The sequence below is a fragment of the Rana temporaria genome, chromosome 3 (genome assembly GCF_905171775.1).
Source record: "Rana temporaria chromosome 3, aRanTem1.1, whole genome shotgun sequence".
Taxonomy (NCBI): domain Eukaryota; kingdom Metazoa; phylum Chordata; class Amphibia; order Anura; family Ranidae; genus Rana; species Rana temporaria.
The window spans coordinates 480,412,189-480,430,670 of record NC_053491.1 but is presented as its reverse complement, the minus strand read 5'-3'; the positions used below and the strand labels follow the sequence as shown (position 1 = coordinate 480,430,670).

The 18,482-nt window shown below is 43.1% G+C and overlaps 1 protein-coding gene across 7 annotated transcripts in view; it reads left to right on the top strand.

Moving 5' to 3' along the window:
• Positions 1 to 18,482, top strand: part of LOC120933665 (insulin receptor substrate 1-like) — a 67,039-nt gene that overhangs the window by 29,956 nt on the left and 18,601 nt on the right. For all 7 annotated transcript variants that reach the window (XM_040346993.1, XM_040346992.1, XM_040346989.1 and 4 more), the window contains one exon: positions 15,855 to 17,751. In XM_040346993.1, the coding sequence (XP_040202927.1) occupies positions 15,855 to 17,751 (1,897 nt within the window). The remainder of the gene's footprint in view (positions 1 to 15,854; positions 17,752 to 18,482) is intronic.

The window sequence follows — 18,482 nt, the reverse complement described above, 5'->3', positions numbered from 1 at the left end:
CAGTAGGGTCTTATTGCAACGGTTTAGCTAGGGGACCCTGTCTAGGTACACTAGCTTTATGTCAGGACTCCAGTGGGACCTTATTGTGAATTTTTAGTGTCTCCTGCCTAGGTGTTCCAGGACTCCACTGGGGTCTTCTTATGAATTTGTGAGGTCCTTGTCTAGATCTTTTTAGCATTGGGTCATGAATCCAGTGGAGGTTTTGTATGAATTGTTAGGGTCCCCTTGCCTAGGTACATCAGTCATGGGTCAGAACTTCAATGGGGCCTTATTGTAAATTTTTGGGTTCCTTCTTCCTAGGTGTGTGAGAGCTCCAGTGAGGTCGCCTTGTACTTCTTCTAGGTATGTCCGTTGTAGGTCAGAATTCCAGTAGGGTCCTATTCCAAAATTTTGGGGTCCCCTGTCTAGGTGCATCAGCTGTAGGTTAGGACTCCAGTGGGGCCCTGCTGTGAATTTTCATTGTCCCCTGTCTAAGTATGCCAGGAGCCCAGTTGGGGTCTTATTGTAATTTTTTGAGGTCCTTGTGTAGATGTTTCAGCTGTGGGTCATGACACCAGTGGGTTTTTGTGTACATTTTTAGGGTCTCCCTTTCTAGGTGTGTCAGGACTCCAGATGGGCCTTGCTGTGAATTTTTAGGGTCCTTGTCTAGACGCTTCAGCTTTGAGTCAGGACTCCAGAGGGGCTTTAATGTGAATTTTTAGGGTTCACTCGTCTAGGTGTGATGGCTGTGTTTCAGAATTCCATTAGGACCTTTTTTGTTTATTTTGAGTTCCCCTTCCTAGGTACATAAGGACTCCAGTGAGGGCTTATTGTGATTTTTTTTTTTGGGGGGTCCTTCTTTTAGGTGGGTCAGAATTTCAGTAGAGTCCTATTGTAAAAATTATGGGACCCCCCCCCCCCATCTAGGTGCATCAGCTGTAGGTCAGGATTCCAAGTTGGGCTCTGCTGTGAATGTTTAGGGTCCCCTATCTAGGTGTGCCAGGATTCCAGTTGCACCTCAAAAATTCACAAGACCCACAACTGGAATCCTGGCACACCCACCTAGATAGGGGACCCTAAACATTCACAGCAGGGCCCAACTTGGAATCCTGACCTACAGCTGATGCACCTAGATGGGGATCCCATAATTTTACAATAGGACCCTATTGGAATTCTGACCCACCTAAAAGAAGGACCCAAAAAAATTCACAAGGCCCCCTTGTCTCAAGTTTCAACTTTGGGTCAGGACTCCAGTGGGGGTCTAATGTGTATGTTTTAGGATCCCCCCTCCTTAGGTGTCTGCTGTGGGACCAGTGGAGCCTTATTGTCAATTTTTGAGTTCCCTCTTCCTAGGTATGTGGGAACTCCAGTGAGATTTTATTGTGAACTGTATGGCCCCCCTTCAAGGTGTGTTACTTATGGGTCTGAATTCAAGTAGGGTCCTATTGCAAAATGTTGGGGTCCCCTTTCTGGGTGTGTCAACTGTAGTTCGCGACTCCAGTGCGTCAGTATTGGGAATTTTATGGTCCCCTGCCTAGGTATGTTGTGAGTCAGGACTCCTGTGGGGTCTTATTGTGAATTTCTAGGGTCCCCTCCCTTAAAGTGTATCACCTGTGGGTCAATATTACACTGGCGTCCCCCCTCTAGCTACGTTTGTTCTGGATCAATAATCAGTGTGGTTTTATTGTGAATATTTGGGGTCCCTCGCCCAAGTGCAACAGTGGTGGAATCAGACTCCAGTATGGGTCTTATTGCAAATTTTTGAGACCCCCTCCCCCCAAATTTTTCAAACCCCCAACTTCAAGACAAATTTTTGTTTACAGCCTTTGTGCCCACTGGGGAGATTTTACCCATTTCATTTCAGGACAGGAAGTGATAATCTTGATCCTGCCAGTAGATCAGTTATTTTTCCTGCTGACCTTTTAAGAAAACGTAATGCTGGAGGATTCGTGGCCTTCCCAATTATGTGATCGCTGTAATTGGCTGTCTCAGTGATTTACTTGATTGGGAACCGATCCTACTAGCTTGTATGATTAGTCCCAACCCTTGTAGCTGTTGCCTTTCCTGGCCAGCTTGGCCTGCCAGCCCCTCACAGTGGAACCAGCTGATTTATATAGGTTGGATATCCTGAACTGATCAATCACTATTGAAGCTCCTGAGAAATAGTTTAAGTGTTCAAAACTACCCCCCCCCCCCTCTCGGTGACCAAACTGAGAGGCTGATGCTGCAGCTAAACCGATACAACAACCTAAAGGACATAAAGTAGTCACTCGTACACAAAGCACAGTATCCTGTATACGTTTTCTAGTAGTATAGAAGACCTAAAAAATGGTTATATGGTGCTATATGCAGTGTAATATAATGCATAACTAACACTCCTCCCCATCCATAGACATTAATGTCTAGATATAGCATCTGGTCTAAAGCCCTCATGGCATCTATTCAAATGTTACATATTCCATTATATGTGATGATGGATGGCAACCATATGTCGCGTGCGACAGTTTGCATTCCTCAGCAGTTGATCTGGCCCCCGTATCTCGTATGTAAGGAATATTTTATAATTCCATGCGGTTGTATTGGTAATCCACTGCGATGACAGAGATACATATTGCATAGGGTTTGCCATAGATCCTGCAAGTGTGTATGGATGTACAGTATATAATCTCATGAATGGATGTATAGAACTGTAGTTTACATATAGGAATAATATAATATATAGTAGGGTGCATATAAAAGTCTTGTATATAACATATGGTACATAGGTGTCCTGTATATAACGTATGGTAGGATGCATATAGAAGTCTTGTATATAACTTATGGTAGGGTGTATATAGATGTCCTGTATATAACTTATGGTGCATATATGAGTCCTGTATATAACGTATGGTAGGGTGCATATAGAAGTCCTTTATATAATGTATGGTAGGGGTACATATAGCTGTCCTGTATATAACGTATGGTAGGGTAGATATAGAAGTCCTGTATATAACATATGGTAGGGTGCATATAGAAGTCCTTTTATATAACGTATGGTAGGGGTACATATAGAAGTCTGTATATAACGTAGGGTAGATATAGAAGTCCTGTATATAACATATGGTAGGGTACATATAGCTGTCCTGTATATAATGTATGGTAGGGTAAACATAGCTGTCCTGTATATAACTTATGGTAGGGTACATATAGACGTCCTGTATAGAACGTATGGTAGGGTGCATATAAATGTCCTGTCTATAACATATAGTAGGGTACATATAGAGGTCCTGTATATAATGGATTGTAGGGTGCATATAGAAGTCTTGTATATAACATATGGTGGGGTACATATGAATGTCCTGTATATAACAGAGGGCGCATATAGATGTCATGTACATAATGTATGGTAGGTTACATATAGCTGTCCTGTATATAATGTATGGTAGGGTACATATAGCTGTCCTGTATATAATGTATGGTAGGGTACATATAGCTGTCCTGTATATAATGTATGGTAGGGTAAACATAGCTGTCCTGTATATAACTTATGGTAGGGTGCATATAGAAGTTTTGTATATAACTTATGGTAGGGTACATATAGATGTCCTGTATATAATGTATTGTAGGGTGCATATAGAGGTCCTGTCTATAACATATAGTAGGGCAGCCCTCAAAATTTCCACTCGCCTACTAGCATTTGGCGAGTGGATTTAAGCTGGGGGCGAGTGATGACAGGGCTGCATGACCAATCTCCCTCCAATCTGTGCCTTCACTTAGAGTCCCGATGAGATTGGCGGCTGAAGAGGAAAGGTGCATGCTCGGGAAAAGTAGTCTGGTGAGCTGCGCACAGGCAGAGCAGTACACAGGTGCTCTCCTTACAATTCTCATTAAGCCATGGGACCTAACAGTATGACCTCTCTGAGCCTGCCCCCCTCCCCCGGGCCCCCCGACCAATGTAGCTGGAGAGCAGAAAGTAATGAGTGAGGTGGAGGATTGCAAAAATTACCACTCCGGTGCAGCGCTCACTGAAAGTTGCCCTGACATGAGAGCGGCAGCCTTCTAGTTTGTGCAGTTTTCTTCTCCTTGTGCTCTATGTAAGTGTCCAACAGTTTAGCCTGAGCACTGTGAGCAGACTGGTCTCAATGTGTGCTGTGCGCTGTCAGTGTGCGCTGTCAGTGTGCGCTGTGCTATGGTCTCAATGACTGTGCAGTTGTGTGGATCTCGGCGCTAGATTGTACTCCCTCCCGCTGTGCTGCAGCTCCTCTCCTCCCTGCCAGCCTGAATAAAAGGGGGAAGTGGGGACATGCAAGCGTGGAGCCGCACACACAGGCCCCTGATGATGAGATGAATAGGAGAGAGAGAGAGAGGATGGATGGGAGTTGCAGAGAAGACAGCAAGAGAATGGGGAAGAGACCCAGTTCTAGTGCCCTGTCCCTCTGGTCTGCCCCCAGTGCCCTGTCTCTCTGGTCTGACCCCAGTGCCCTGTCTCTCTGGTCTGACCCCAGTGCCCTGTCCCTCTGGTCTGACCCCAGTGCCCTGTCCCTCTGGTCTGCCCCCAGTGCCCTGTCCCTCTGGTCTGCCCCCAGTGCCCTGTCCCATTTTGTTAAAGTTGTTGTTGGTAATATTTAATTTTGTAACTTGATTCTGCATAAAACATTGTCATTCCATGAGATAATCTACGAGGGCGTGTTTACGGGTGCAATTAGGCGCAGGGCAGTGTATGAATTAGGTGGGGCAACTGGTGGCGAGTAACTCTTGAGGCCTGGCTAGTAGCTCAGGACTTGAAATGTTGAGCCCTGTAGTAGGGTACATATAGAGGTCCTGTATATAATGTATTGTAGGGTGCATATAGAAGTCCTGTATATATCGTAGGGTACATATAGAAGTCCTGTATACAACGTATGGTAGGGTACATATAGATGTCCTGTATATAACATAGTGTACATATATATGTCCTGTACATAACGTATGGTAGGGTACATATAGATGTCTTGTATATAATGTATGGTAGGGTGCATATAGATGTCCTGTATATAATGTATGGTAGGGTACATATAGGAATCGTAGTTTTAAGGTAATGGTATAAGGGTGCAAATCCAGAAATACAATATGCCGCTTTATAGGAGAATGTACTAGAACAACATCAGCACATTCAGTAGATTACAATTGCACGGCTGATCTTTAACAAACTATATGCAGTAATTATCCCCATCATTGCAGTAGATTGCAAGAATACATCCACATGGAGTGGTAAAACATTGGCATACAAGATATGGGGGGGGGGGGCACATAAACTAAGATTGGCATTTGTTGAGGAATGCAAATTTTTGCCCCGTGACATATGGCTGCCATCCGTCCCTATTTGCCCCGGGACAGTCCTTGTTTTGAGGGATCGGTCCCCATGCAAAAAAAACTCCCCAGTGATGTGTTCCAGTAGGGTAGTCCTTGCCCCTTGCTTTCTTGCCCCCCTTGGGCAGTAGTGTTAGGGAGGGCGTCACTGGAAGTTGCAAGTGCCACCCCAATATGGACGCTGCTGGAACTGGTCGCGCATGTACGGTTATTGTTTCTTGAGCTGGCTTTCCTACGCACTGCGTAAATGATTTGGTGGGTGTGGTTACCAATGGGGGAGTGGTTTTGTGGGTGTGGTTAAAAGGGAGTGTGGCCAGTAGGGTTTTTGAAATTCATTTTGAAAATGTGGCAGCCATAATGTGGCATTTGTGCATCGCCTGTCAAATAAACTATCGCCCTTCAAACGGAACCAATATTTTGTGCACCAACAATAGTTTTATCTGGCTCGCCGCGGTGTGTTCTTTTTTTTTTTTTAGTTTAACTATATTCTTTGTTTTTGTAAAAAAAACATAATCCAAAGTCTGGGACCTGCATAAGCAGTGGCTTTATGTAATTACTGATCAGTACGCCTTGCCTTCGTTGTCTGTACATGATCTGACTTCCACGGATTCCGCAATGCCTAGTTATAATTTAGCCAATTAGGGGTTAAAAAGGCTGCCAATTATCTGCATTGATTTCAGAATGTTCTCTGTGGTGGAGCGGTCTGCGTTCTGACGTGGGCTTCGAAGGAAGGTTGGTTACAGCACAGCAACTAGCAACTGAGCATCGATCAAGTCTAGTCTTGATGCCCCGGGAATCCACTTCTATACAGCCCCTGAAGCAAACGGCCAGATAGAACTTCTAAGGAGTCTGTTAGTGAGGCGAGAACTAGAAGATCGGTCAAGGCTTTTCAAAGTAATTCAAGCCTAGCTCCGTAAATCTGGGATCATTGTGCTAAACTCATTGGCCAAAATGGATCTCGGGTCTATAAATCCGATCCGATTTTGGCATTTTGCCAAAATCATTGGTCAAAATGGTGGTCATTTTCGTTTCTCTCAAATACAAATGAGCTATTATACACATTTATAAACCCCATAACAAATTTGCACACATTCCAATAGCTGGGCATCACACTGCTGCTGAATAAAAAAGCATCTGTTTCAAGTCATTTTAAACCTGGAGACGTGAGTAAATGGTGCTATTTTTGTTGTTTGAAATGGTTCCTCGATCTATAAATCTGAGGACATTGTGATAATATCGTTGGCTGAAATGGTTCTCCAATCTATAAATCTGAGGACATTGTTCTAATATTGGCTGAAATGGTTCTCCAATCTAAAAAACTGAGGACATCGTAATAATATCGTTGGCCGAAATGGTTTATCCAATCTATAAATCGGAGGACATTGTTCTAATATTGGTCGAAATGGTTCTCCAATCTATAAATCTGAGGACATTGAAGAACCATTTCAGCGAATGATATTATCAAATGCACTCAGATTTATTGATTGGAGAACCTACTAATGATGATATCAAAATCTATAAATCTAAGGACATTGGAGAACCATTTCTGCCAATGATATTAGAACAATTTACTTAGATTTATAGATTTTAATATCATCAGTAGGTTCTCCAATCAATAAATCTGAGGACATTGTGATATCATTGGCCAAAATGGTTCTCCTATCAATAAATCTGAGTGCATTTGATAATCTCATTCGCTGAAATGGTTCTACAATGTTATTAGATTTATAGATGGGAGGAACCATTTTGACCAATATTAGAACAATGTCCTCAGATTTATAGATTGGAATAACCATTTCGGCCAATGATATTATTACAATGTCCTCAGATTTATAGATTGGAGAACCATTTCAGCCAATATTAGAACAATCTATAAATCTGAGGACATTGTAATAATATCGTTGTCTGAAATGGTTCTCCAATGTCCTCAGATTTATAGATTGTTCTAATATTGGCTGAAATGGATCTCCAATCTATAAATCTGAGGACATTTGTAATCATATCGTTGGCCGAAATGGTTCCTCCAATCTATAAATCTGAGGATATTGTTCTAATATTGGTCGAAATGGTTCTCCCATCTATAAATCTGAGAACATTGTAGAACCATTTCAGCGAATGATATCAAATGCACTCAGATTTATTGATAAGAGAACCATTTTGGCCAATGATATCACAATGTCCTGTTCTAATATTGGCCGAACTGGTTCTCCAATCTATAAATCTGGAGAGATTGTTCTAATATTGGCTGAAATGTATCTCCAATCTCCCCAGATTTATAGATTGGAGAACCAGTTCGGCCAATATTAGAACAATGTCCCCAGATTTATAAATTGGAGAACCATTTCGGCCAATGATATTAGAACAATGTCCTTAGATTTATAGATTGTTATATCATCATTAGTAGGTTCTCCAATCAATAATTCTGAGTACATTTGATAATATCATTGGCCGAAATGGTTCTACAATGTTATCGGATTTATAGATTTTAGGAACCATTTTGACCAATATTAGAACAATCTAAAAAACTGAGAACATTGTAGAACCATTTCGGCCAATGATATTATTAAATACACTTAGATTTATTGATTGGAGAGCCTACTAATGATGATATCAAAATCTATAAATCTAAGGACATTTTTCTAATATTGGCTGAAATGGTTCTCCAATTTATAAATCTGGGGACATCGGAGAACAATGATATTTTCACAATATCCCCAGATTTATGAATTGGTATTGGTAATCAATAAATCTGAGGACATTGTGATATCATTGGCCAAAATGGTTCTCCAATCAATAAATCTGAGTACATTTGATAATATGATTGGTGGAAATGGTTCTACAATGTTCTCAGATTTATAGATTGGAGGAATTATTTCGACCAATATTAGAACAATGTGCTTAGATTTAAAGATTGGAGAACCATTTAGGCCAATGATATTATCACAATCTATAAATCTAAGCACATTGTTCTAATATTGTTCGAAATGGTTCCTCCAATCTATAAATCTGAGAACATTATAGAACCATTTCGGCCAATGATATCATCAAATACACTCAGATTTATTAATTAGAGCACCATTTCGTCCAATGATATTATCAAATGTGCTCAGCTTTATAGATTGGAGAACCCTTTTGGCCAATGATATCACAATGTCCTCAGATTTATTGATGGGAGAACCTACTAATGATTATATCAAATTCTATAAATCTAAGGATATTGTTCTAATATCATTGGCCGAAATGGTTCTGCAATTTATAAATCTGGGGACATTGTGATAATATCGTTGGCCGAAATGGTTCTCCAATCTATAGATTTGAGGACATTGTTCTAATATTGGCTGAAATGGTTCTCCAATCCATAAATCTGGGGACATCGGTGAACCATTTCGGCCAATGATATTAGAACAATGTCCTCAGATGCATAAATTGGAGAACAATTTCGGCCAATTTTGGAACAATGTTTTCAGATTTATTGATTGGAGAACCATTTCAGCCAACGATGATCTCGCAATGTCCTAATGATATTATCAAAATCTATAAATCTGAGGACATTGTTCTAATATCATTGGTCGAAATGGTTCTCCAATTTATAAATCTGGGGACATTGTGATAATAGAGTTGGCTGAAATGGTTCTCCTATGTCCCCTGATTTATAAATTGGCGAACCATTTTGGCCAATGATATTAGAACAATGTCCTCAGATTAATAGATTTTGATAATATCATTAGGAGATTGTGATAATATCGTTGGCTGAAATGGTTCTCCAATCAATAAATCTGAGGACATTGTGATATCATTGGCCGAAATGGTTCTACAATGTTCTTAAATTTATAGATTGGAGGAAACATTTCGACCAATGATATTATCACAATGCCCTCAGATGTATAGATAGGAGAACCTGCTCGGTCAATATTAGAACAATGTCCTCAGATTTTTATATATGTGATAATATCGTTGGCCAAAATTGTTCTCCAATGTCCTCAGATTTATAGATTGGAGAACCATTTCGGCCAATGATATTAGAACAATGTCCTAATGATATTATCAAAATCTTTAAATCTGAGGACATTGTTCCAATATTGGCCGAAATGGTTCTCCAATCTATAATTTTTAGAATATTGTGCTAATATCATTGGCCGATATGGGTCTACAATGTTGTTAAAACTATAGATTGGAGAACCATTTCGGCCAATATTAGAACAATGTCCTCAGATTTTTAGATTGTTCTAATATCATTGGCCGAAATGGTTCTCCAATCTAAAAATCTGAGGACATTGTTCTAATATTGGCCGAAATGGTTCTCCAATCTAGAGTTTTAAGAACATTGTAGACCCATATCGGCCAATCATATTAGCACAATGTTCTTAAAATTATAGATTGGAGAACCATTTCGTCCAATATTGGAACAATGTCCTCAGATTTATAGATTTTGATAATATCATTAGGACATTGTGATAATATCATTGGCCGAAATGGTTATCCAATCTATAAATCTGAGGACATTGTGATAATATCATTGGCCGGAATGGTTCTCCAATCTTTAATTTTGAGAACATTGGAGAACCATTTCAGCCAACGATATTGTCACAATGTCATAATGATATTATCAAAATCTATTGATCTGAGGACTTGGTGATAATATCGTTGGCCGAATTGGTTCTCCAACCTATAAATCTGAGGGCATTGTTCTGATATCGTTGGTTGAAATGGTTCCTCCATCTCTACACCTGCAGACATTGTGCTATTATCGTTGGCCGAAATGGTTCTCCAATCTATAAATCTGAAAACATTGGAGAACCATTTCGGCCAATGATATTATCACAATGTTTTCAGATTTATAGATTGGAGAATCATTTCGGCCAACGATAATAACACAATCTATAAATCTGAAAACATTGTGATAATATCATTGGCCGAAATGGTTCTCCAATGTTTTCAGATTTATAGATTGGAGAACCATTTCGGCCAAAGATAATAGCACAATGTCTCCAGGTGTAGAGATGGAGGAACCATTTCAACCAACGATATCAGAACAATGCCCTCAGATTTATAGGTTGGAGAACCAATTCGGCCAACGATATTATCACTAAGTCCTCAGATCAATAGATTTTGATAATATCATTTATGACATTGTGACAATATCGTTGGCTGAAATGGTTCTCCAATGTTCTCAAAATTAAAGATTGGAGAACCATTCCGGCCAATGATTTTATCACAATCTATAAATCTGAAAACATTGTGATAATATCATTGGCCGAAATGGTTCTCCAATTTAATTTTAATCCAATTTTAGTATTTCAATATCATTTGATAATTATTCAAATGTACAGGCATGTAGATATTTGCATAACTCGTCCCTAGAGCCGGCCCATTGCTTTCATCATGAGGGCTCCTGAGAGGAGTACTGAGGCGGGCTGTGGCTGTGATGTTTTTAGGGTGCTATGTACAGCACTCTGCCAGCCCCTCCCACCAGCCATAATCTGCCTGTATTGCATGGAGAAGTACAGAGACTCTGTATGTAATAAAAACAATATTTTGTGCCGATGAGGGGTGTGTAACCAGGGGAAAGCAAAATATAAGCAGATTAAACTCCAGCCTTCAAGGATTATATCCGCTTTAGCAAGTTTGCTTTCAAAACGGGGTTTGTGATCTGCAATGGATTTGCATACTCTGGCAGCGTTTTTGCGAATGTTTACCACATGTTAATTGGATACACAGCCACCTAGAGAATTCTCCAACTCGCACTTGGCTTAGTCGCTAATTCTTACACTAAACACTTCTGAGCCGTGGGAATGCAATTAGCATTTACTAAGCATGTGCGCGGATCTGTAGTTTCTCGAAATGGAGCATAACAACTTTAGAATTGCTCTTAATGTATTCCCATTATTCTGCCGAAATGGGTCCCTGTCATGAAAAAAACCCACACTTCGCATTAAGCGATAGAGCGTGCGTCAGCATTACCCAATCATATTTGTTATTTTGAAAAACAAACAAAAAAACTCATGCTTGCCCATTAAAAATGAAAACAAAAGTTTAGTTGGTCTAAATTACTACTGATATACTATACAGTGTATAGAAACTGCATGCAAATTCTTTCTGTGGAGCAAAATCAAATGTTTTTTTTAGGCAATATTCTCTACAGAATGAATGTGTAAATGGGGGGGGTGATGCTGCATTATGGCCAGTAGATGGAGCTGATGAGTGTACTTATTTCCTGTAATGCCCGTCGCCAACTAGTGGCCCTGATGTGGTGTTGGCCGATAGCTTCCATCCCAAGTTATGATATTCTATCAAAGCATGGACTCCCTGGGCTAGATTCAGATGGGCAACGCGGATCTAACGATCCGCTCACCTATCTCATTTACGTTGCGCCGCCACAAGTTTTTCAGGCAAGTGCTTTATTCACAAAGCACTTGCCTGTAAAGTTGCGGCGGCGTAGCGTAAATCCACCCGGCGGAATTCAAATTTGGCGGGTAGGGGGCGTGTATCATTTAAATGATGCGCGTCTCCGCACCGAACGAACTGCGCACGCGCCGGCCGCGACTGAATCCCAGTGCGCATGCTCCAAATGACGTTGGCAACTCGTCATGCTTTCGTCGTGAACGTAAATTACGTCCAGCCGTATTCGCTAACGACTTACGCAAACGACGTTAAAAATTCAAAACTCGGCGGGGGGAACGACGGCCAAACTTAACATAGGATACGCCGCACATACCCCTCATATAGCAGGGGTAACTATACGCTGGAAAAAGTCGAACGCAAACAACGTAAAAAAAAAAGCGCCGGGCGGTCATTCGTTTCTGAATCGGCGTAACTCCTCATTTGCATATTCCTCGCGTATACAAACGGAAGCGCCACCTAGCGGTCAGCGTGAGATTGCAGCCTAAGATCCGACGGTGTAAGTCACTTACACCTGTCGGATCTTAGGGATATCTATGCGTAACCTGATTCTATGAATCAGGCGCATAGATACGCCTGATAGATACGCCGGCGTATCTCTTTTCTGAATCCGGCCCCCTGAGGTCAATGATGGGTAGATAAAATTGTGATGAAAAAGAATGAAATGAGGGAGCGTTTATCACTCTGCTCTCCTTTTATTGGACTTTGGTTAACCTTGCGTGAGGTCTGGACAGAGTAAATAGTGGGCCAATGTAGCTTCACCTTTAGCAGTCACCCCCACCCCCACCCCATGTCATTACCTTAAAGTAAACAAACCTGCTGGTACTAGGTTGCCCCCAGGGCTTAAAGGGCTTAATACACAAAACTTTAGACTCTGGCTGTAGAATGTCCCTAGTTGACCCAAGTAGAAGAGAGGAGATGTACCGTACAGTGACAGGAGAAACAAGATGGAAGACATTCTGGAGGAGAGTCAAGACTGACTGACAGCTGGCATCAGACATAATCTGTGAACAAAGGTCAGGGTAGGCAGCAGAGGGATCTGAGAATGTGGCAAAGGTCAGGGTAGGCAGCAGAGGGATCTGAGAATGTGGCAAAGGTCAGGGTAGGCAGCAGAGGGATCTGAGAATGTGGCAAAGGTCAGGGTAGGCAGCAGAGGGATCTGAGAATGTGGCAAAGGTCAGGGTAGGCAGCAGAGGGATCTGAGAATGTGGCAAAGGTCAGGGTAGGCAGCAGAGGGATCTGAGAATGTGGCAAAGGTCAGGGTAGGCAGCAGAGGGATCTGAGAATGTGGCAAAGGTCAGGGTAGGCAGTAGAGGAATCCAATTACATTGCAGGGGTTAGGGTAGGCAGTAGAGGAACTAGAAAATATAGCAAAGATCAATGCAGGTAGTAGAGGAACCTCAGAACGGAGCAAACATCGGGGCAGGCAGTAAAGGGATCAAAGGACATGGCAAAAGTCAGAGAAGACAGAAAGCGGTATAAGAACTGGAGAACGTGGGATAGGTCAAGTCAGGCTGCAGACAGTAGAGGAATCTATGAATGTAGCAGAGGTCAGGACAGGTAGTAGAGGAATCAAAAAACATTGCAAAAGTCAGAGAAGACAGCGAGCAGTAGAAGAAAATGTAGGAAAGGTCACAGCGGCGGTCTCCTGCGCGTCCTCCATGTCGTCTTCCGTCATATCTCAGGCGTCCAATCACAGAGCCTGACGTTTCAGCCAATCAGGTGACCGGTAACAGACCCGGCAACCTGATTGGCTGAGAGCCTGTTCAGTTTTAGCAAAGCTAATTCCTTTGCTATGCTAGCACACAGCTGAATGATCAGGGAACGCCCAGCATGACGCCTGCCGATCACTGTCTTGGGTGCCTATTTGAGCCTATGGCCCAGATTCACGTAGGGAGCGCGTATTTGTACGCGGGCGTAACGTATGCCATTTACGCTATTTACTTTGACAGGCAAGTACAGTATTCACAAAGCAACGTTGCGGCGGCGTAGCGTAAATAGGCCGGCGTAAGTCCGCCTAATTCAAATATGGAACATATGGGTGTGTTTTATGTTAATCTACTGTGATCCCACGTAAATTACGCTTTTTACAAACGGCGCATGCGCCGTCCGTGAAAGTATCCCAGTGCGCATGCTCCAAATTAACCCACAAAAAGCCAATGCTTTCGATGTGAACGTAAATAACGCACAGCCCTATTCGCGAACGACTTACGCAAACGACGTAATCGACGGAAAATTTGACGCTGTTCCGACGTCCATACCTAACATTGGTACGCCTCATATAGCAGGGGTAATTTTACGCCGGAAAAAGCCTAACGTAAACGGCGTATTTGTACTGCGTCGGCCGGGCGTATGTTCGTGAATAGGCGTATCTAGCAGATTTACATATTCTAGGCGTAAATCAGCGTACATGCCCCTAGCGGCCAGCGTAAATATGCAGTTAAGATACGATGGCGTAGGAGACTTACGCTGGTCGTATCTTAGAGAAATTTTGGCGTATCTGATTCTTTGAATCAGGCGCCAAGATACGACGGCGTATCTGGAGATACGCCTTCGTATCTCCTACGTGAATCTGGGCCTATGTCTCTAATTGGGTGCTTCCATAAAACACCCCCGCCACTGTAATTCAGGTGCCCGGCGCCCAAAAATGGGCCGGTCACCTGAATAGGGGGTGTCAGCAGCGACAATTAATCTATCTATGATGATAGAGTGGTGCAGGAGAGAGGAGGCGGCGCTCCTGCGCCCTTTATGGACGCACCGCCACTGACTCTAATAAGTCTCCAGTCTATGACGATATTCTGTAGCATTACATATAATGAACGTTCTATGCAGCCCTTTGACGAAATGGCTGATTTTAAGGCCCACTATCATTTGTGCCTTGAAAACCCTTGGTATAAGGTATCACGGTTCAGAATCGTCCCACCAAGTCGCCCCATGGTCTCAATAGGGAATAGGATTAAGCACTATTGTTATGATTTGTTTTAATAAGAATGCTTAATCAAATTGAATTGATTGGCCTTCAGTTGGGCACACTGTTGGTCTAATTTTTGAAACTAGGGTTCGCTTCGGGTATACGACCGGCAGGTTGGGTTTTTAAATCGTTTTTTATTTTTTTATTTTTATTGGGTATAATGTTCTAATGCTCGGGCTTCCCATCAGGCCCGACACCACTACCTGGTTTACCTACTTCTGCGTTGTTCCTCTCAATGTTGTCTTAAATTCTGCATGGTGATGGTACGACTTGAGGTGTGGATGACTTTTGATATATTGGAGATAGTATTTGCCTAATTTATGCCATTAGTCTGTCATTCTTGGGCTCAAGGCATTTAAAAATTTGCAGATTGGAGTGTGTACCGTGACAAGATTTGTATACGGAATGAACAACTATGGCGGCCCCCGTGTTTTTATGTGTGTGTGTGTGTATAAATCTAGAAATACTGTAGCTATATACACAAGCTATACATTGAAATAGTATTTCTAGGCATTACCGTAGTTATTAATATTAGGTTGAACTTCTTTAGGACAGGGGTCTCAAACTGGCGTCCTTCCAGCTGTTTCGAAACTACAAGTCCCATCATGCCTCTGCCTGTGGGAGTCAGGCTTGTAACTGTCAGCCTTGCAATGCCTCTTGGGACTTGTAGTTTTGCAACAGCTGGAGGGCCACCAGTTTGAGACCCCTGCTTAAGGGTAAAGTGTCAGGTTTACTTGTAAGAACAACCTTCCCCCCACCCGCTGATACTCCCCTTTTTGTTTGGCCTCCCTGCCGTTTTATTTGAGCAGTCAATAAATGCACCTTTTGGGTATAGTGGAGCACGTGTCCTCCGAGGAGGCAATGTCTAGGTCAGAACTCGGTCAACTGAGCAGAAGGAAATAGAAGAGGTTGACCCTGTCTTAGGCTCCAACAGGGTTTCACCACCCCCTTCTGATCCAAAGCAGGTTGGTGAATTTCCATGGGTCTAAAGTTGTTCTTACAAGAAAGTCTGTCTTTTTGCCCTGGATAAGAAAAGTGCATTTGTATATCCTAAAAAGCTCTTGGTTTGGTTTAGTTTGTTATTACTTGTTTTATTTATTATTTGATTTTAGTTATTTACTTTTTAGTTTTGCCATCAGCATAAAACTACAAACTCATATAATTTCTTATATTCCAGGTTGAAGACTCTGTTGTAGCCCAGAACATGCACGAGACCATCCTGGAAGCTATGAAGTCTTTAAGTGAAGAGTTTCGTCCACGGACCAAGAGTCAGTCTCTTTCCTCGACGCCCATCACTGTCCCATCCAGAAGGCACCTACCTAACCCACCACCGCCTAGCCAAGTTGGCTTGTCTCGCCGCTCCAGGATTGAAGCTTCGTTGGACAGCTCACCGGCTCAAAAGCCTCACTCCCTGCCTAGGGATCATAGTCCACGCTCCCCCGAGGATGTGGAGAAGCGGCCAAGAGTAGAAGCCATTCAACCTTCAGTAGACTATGGTTCTGCCTCTTCAGATGAGTACGGCTCAAGTCCTAGTCTGCACGAGCCTCCTATATTTTTGCCACCATCTCCAGTTACAGGAGAAACCAATTACATCTCCATGGGTCAGTTTGGGAGGAGGTCTCTAGCGCTGGACCTTGGTTCAGTTCCCATCACACCAAGTGAAGAAGATGGAGGAAAAACTTCCAGACTGGAACATGAAGACAATTATGCCATGATGGGGAGATGTGAGCCACGCCCAGAAGCAGGTTATATGCCTATGCTTCCTGGCAGCCGATCCCAAGATTACATGCCTATGACACCTAACAGTATCTCTCCACCGGCCCCTATAGAACTGGCAGGTTATGTCATGATGTCCCCATTGGGTAGCTGCTCCCCAGAGCAAGAGAGGACTAGCTGGCCACCTTCTGGAGATATGTCAGTGGGCAGTTTAGACAGCCAAGCTTCAGATTACATGAGCATGTGGCCACTAAGCCGCTCGGCATCTAGTACCCCTCCACCCGCGGAGAAGTGCTTAAAACTGAGCAATGGTCCTACAAGGATTCCTGCCTCCTACCGTTCACTTCCCCGCTCTTATAAACTGGACCCGGTGCCTCCTGTTCGGAACTCTTGCTCCTCATCCTCTGACAGCCTAGAAGAAGTCAGCAGTGGCAGGAATTGGAGGCCACTCAGTATGTCTGTGGACACTTGGAGGGCAAACACATTGCCAGGAAACTACCGTAGACCACCCAGCCCAGGGGAATATGTCAGCATCAACTTCAGGGCCAAAAAGGAAAAGACAAGAAAGGACTTCGATGTTCCCCAGGCGGAATACATTGCCATGGACACACAGCATCCAAAGGTGGCCAATGGAGACTATACCAAAATGACTTTTGAACCAGAGACATGGCGCTCACAACCTCCATCTGTTACCGACCAAAAAGTTGAGAAGGCTTCAAAGACAACTCCTGAAAGTATGTCTGGCCTGGTAACTGCAGAAGTGAACTCCAGGCCAGTTTCAAAAAAGGCATCACGGCCTACCTCAACTATAGAAAAAACTCTAAAGCCATCAACAGAAGACGATCCCTGGCCCGTGGTGGCCAGCGATAACACGTTCAGGCCCATAGCGCCTGCAGATAACAAGCTAAGCCTTACTGCCAAGGTGCCAACAGAGGCCCAAGTGGACAGTGTATTGGGTCTTGCCGAGAAGACTGTGGCAACAAAGCCTATGTCCGAAGACTTGGAACTGAGGGGCCTGCTAGCCGGCTGTAGTCTTTACAATGGGCCGGATCGTAACAGGCTTGGGAGGGGCGATCACCCAGCCCGAACCAGGCACTGTTCTGATAACCTGTCCCTCAACACTGTTGCCTCTTGCAATGGAAACCGGGCGCAATCTAAGGAATCTGGGCTCAATTACATTGATCTGGACCTTGTAAAAGACGTGCGTACCAGTCCACTGACTGCCTATCTGGTGAGTGCTAATGTGCCACAGCCAATGAAGAGTGGAACCCTGGGAGCCAATCCGTGCATCAACACCTATGCCAGCATCGACTTCCAGATGTCAGGAGAGCTAAGAAGGGATAGCAGAGATGGAACAGGTAAAAACCCAAGAGTGCATGCATGTGGTACAGTACAAGAATAGTAGATGCAGGTGTAGTCCCAGAGGTCTTTATACAGATAGAGACCCTATCACCAGACCATTTCTTTTAGCAACAATCTTTCAAATAAGATTATACGTGCATTTAACATATTTTATTCATGTTATTTATCTGTGAAAGCCTCACAAAAAAAGGCCTGAGATTGTTGCTGGGTGCCGCCATCTTGAATATAATGTCAGTGGCCTCAGCAGACTCAGAGCTGTCACTTAAGTGAAATTCTATATTATTCCCCTCTGCTCCTCCTACAGCTAAAAAGTAATGTAGGAAGGGCAGAGGAGCTGGGCCAGCACAGACTGTAGTTAGTCACTCCCAGTTCAAGGGTACATTACAAGTATTAGTGCTGTGAAATATTGCTATGCTCAATCAAGCTGTATTTCCCGGGTGTGCGCTGGGTAGTATGGTCTGGGGTGTTTCTTAGTGGGGGATTATGTTAATTTTGGTAGGGAGGGAGAGGCTGGACCAGATTTTATTCCCCACTACTAAGCTTGTGCTAACCTGGCACTGGCTTACAAAATATAGATCAGCCTTTCTCAGCCAGGGCTCCTTGGACCCATGATGAAAAATGCTTAAGGCCCCCCCCTGCTCAGGCTAACCAGGTCCAGTAAGTTAGGTGCAGGCTGGAGAGAGGTCCTTCCAGACCCATGCAGTAGGAATAGAAAGAAATAGCCTGG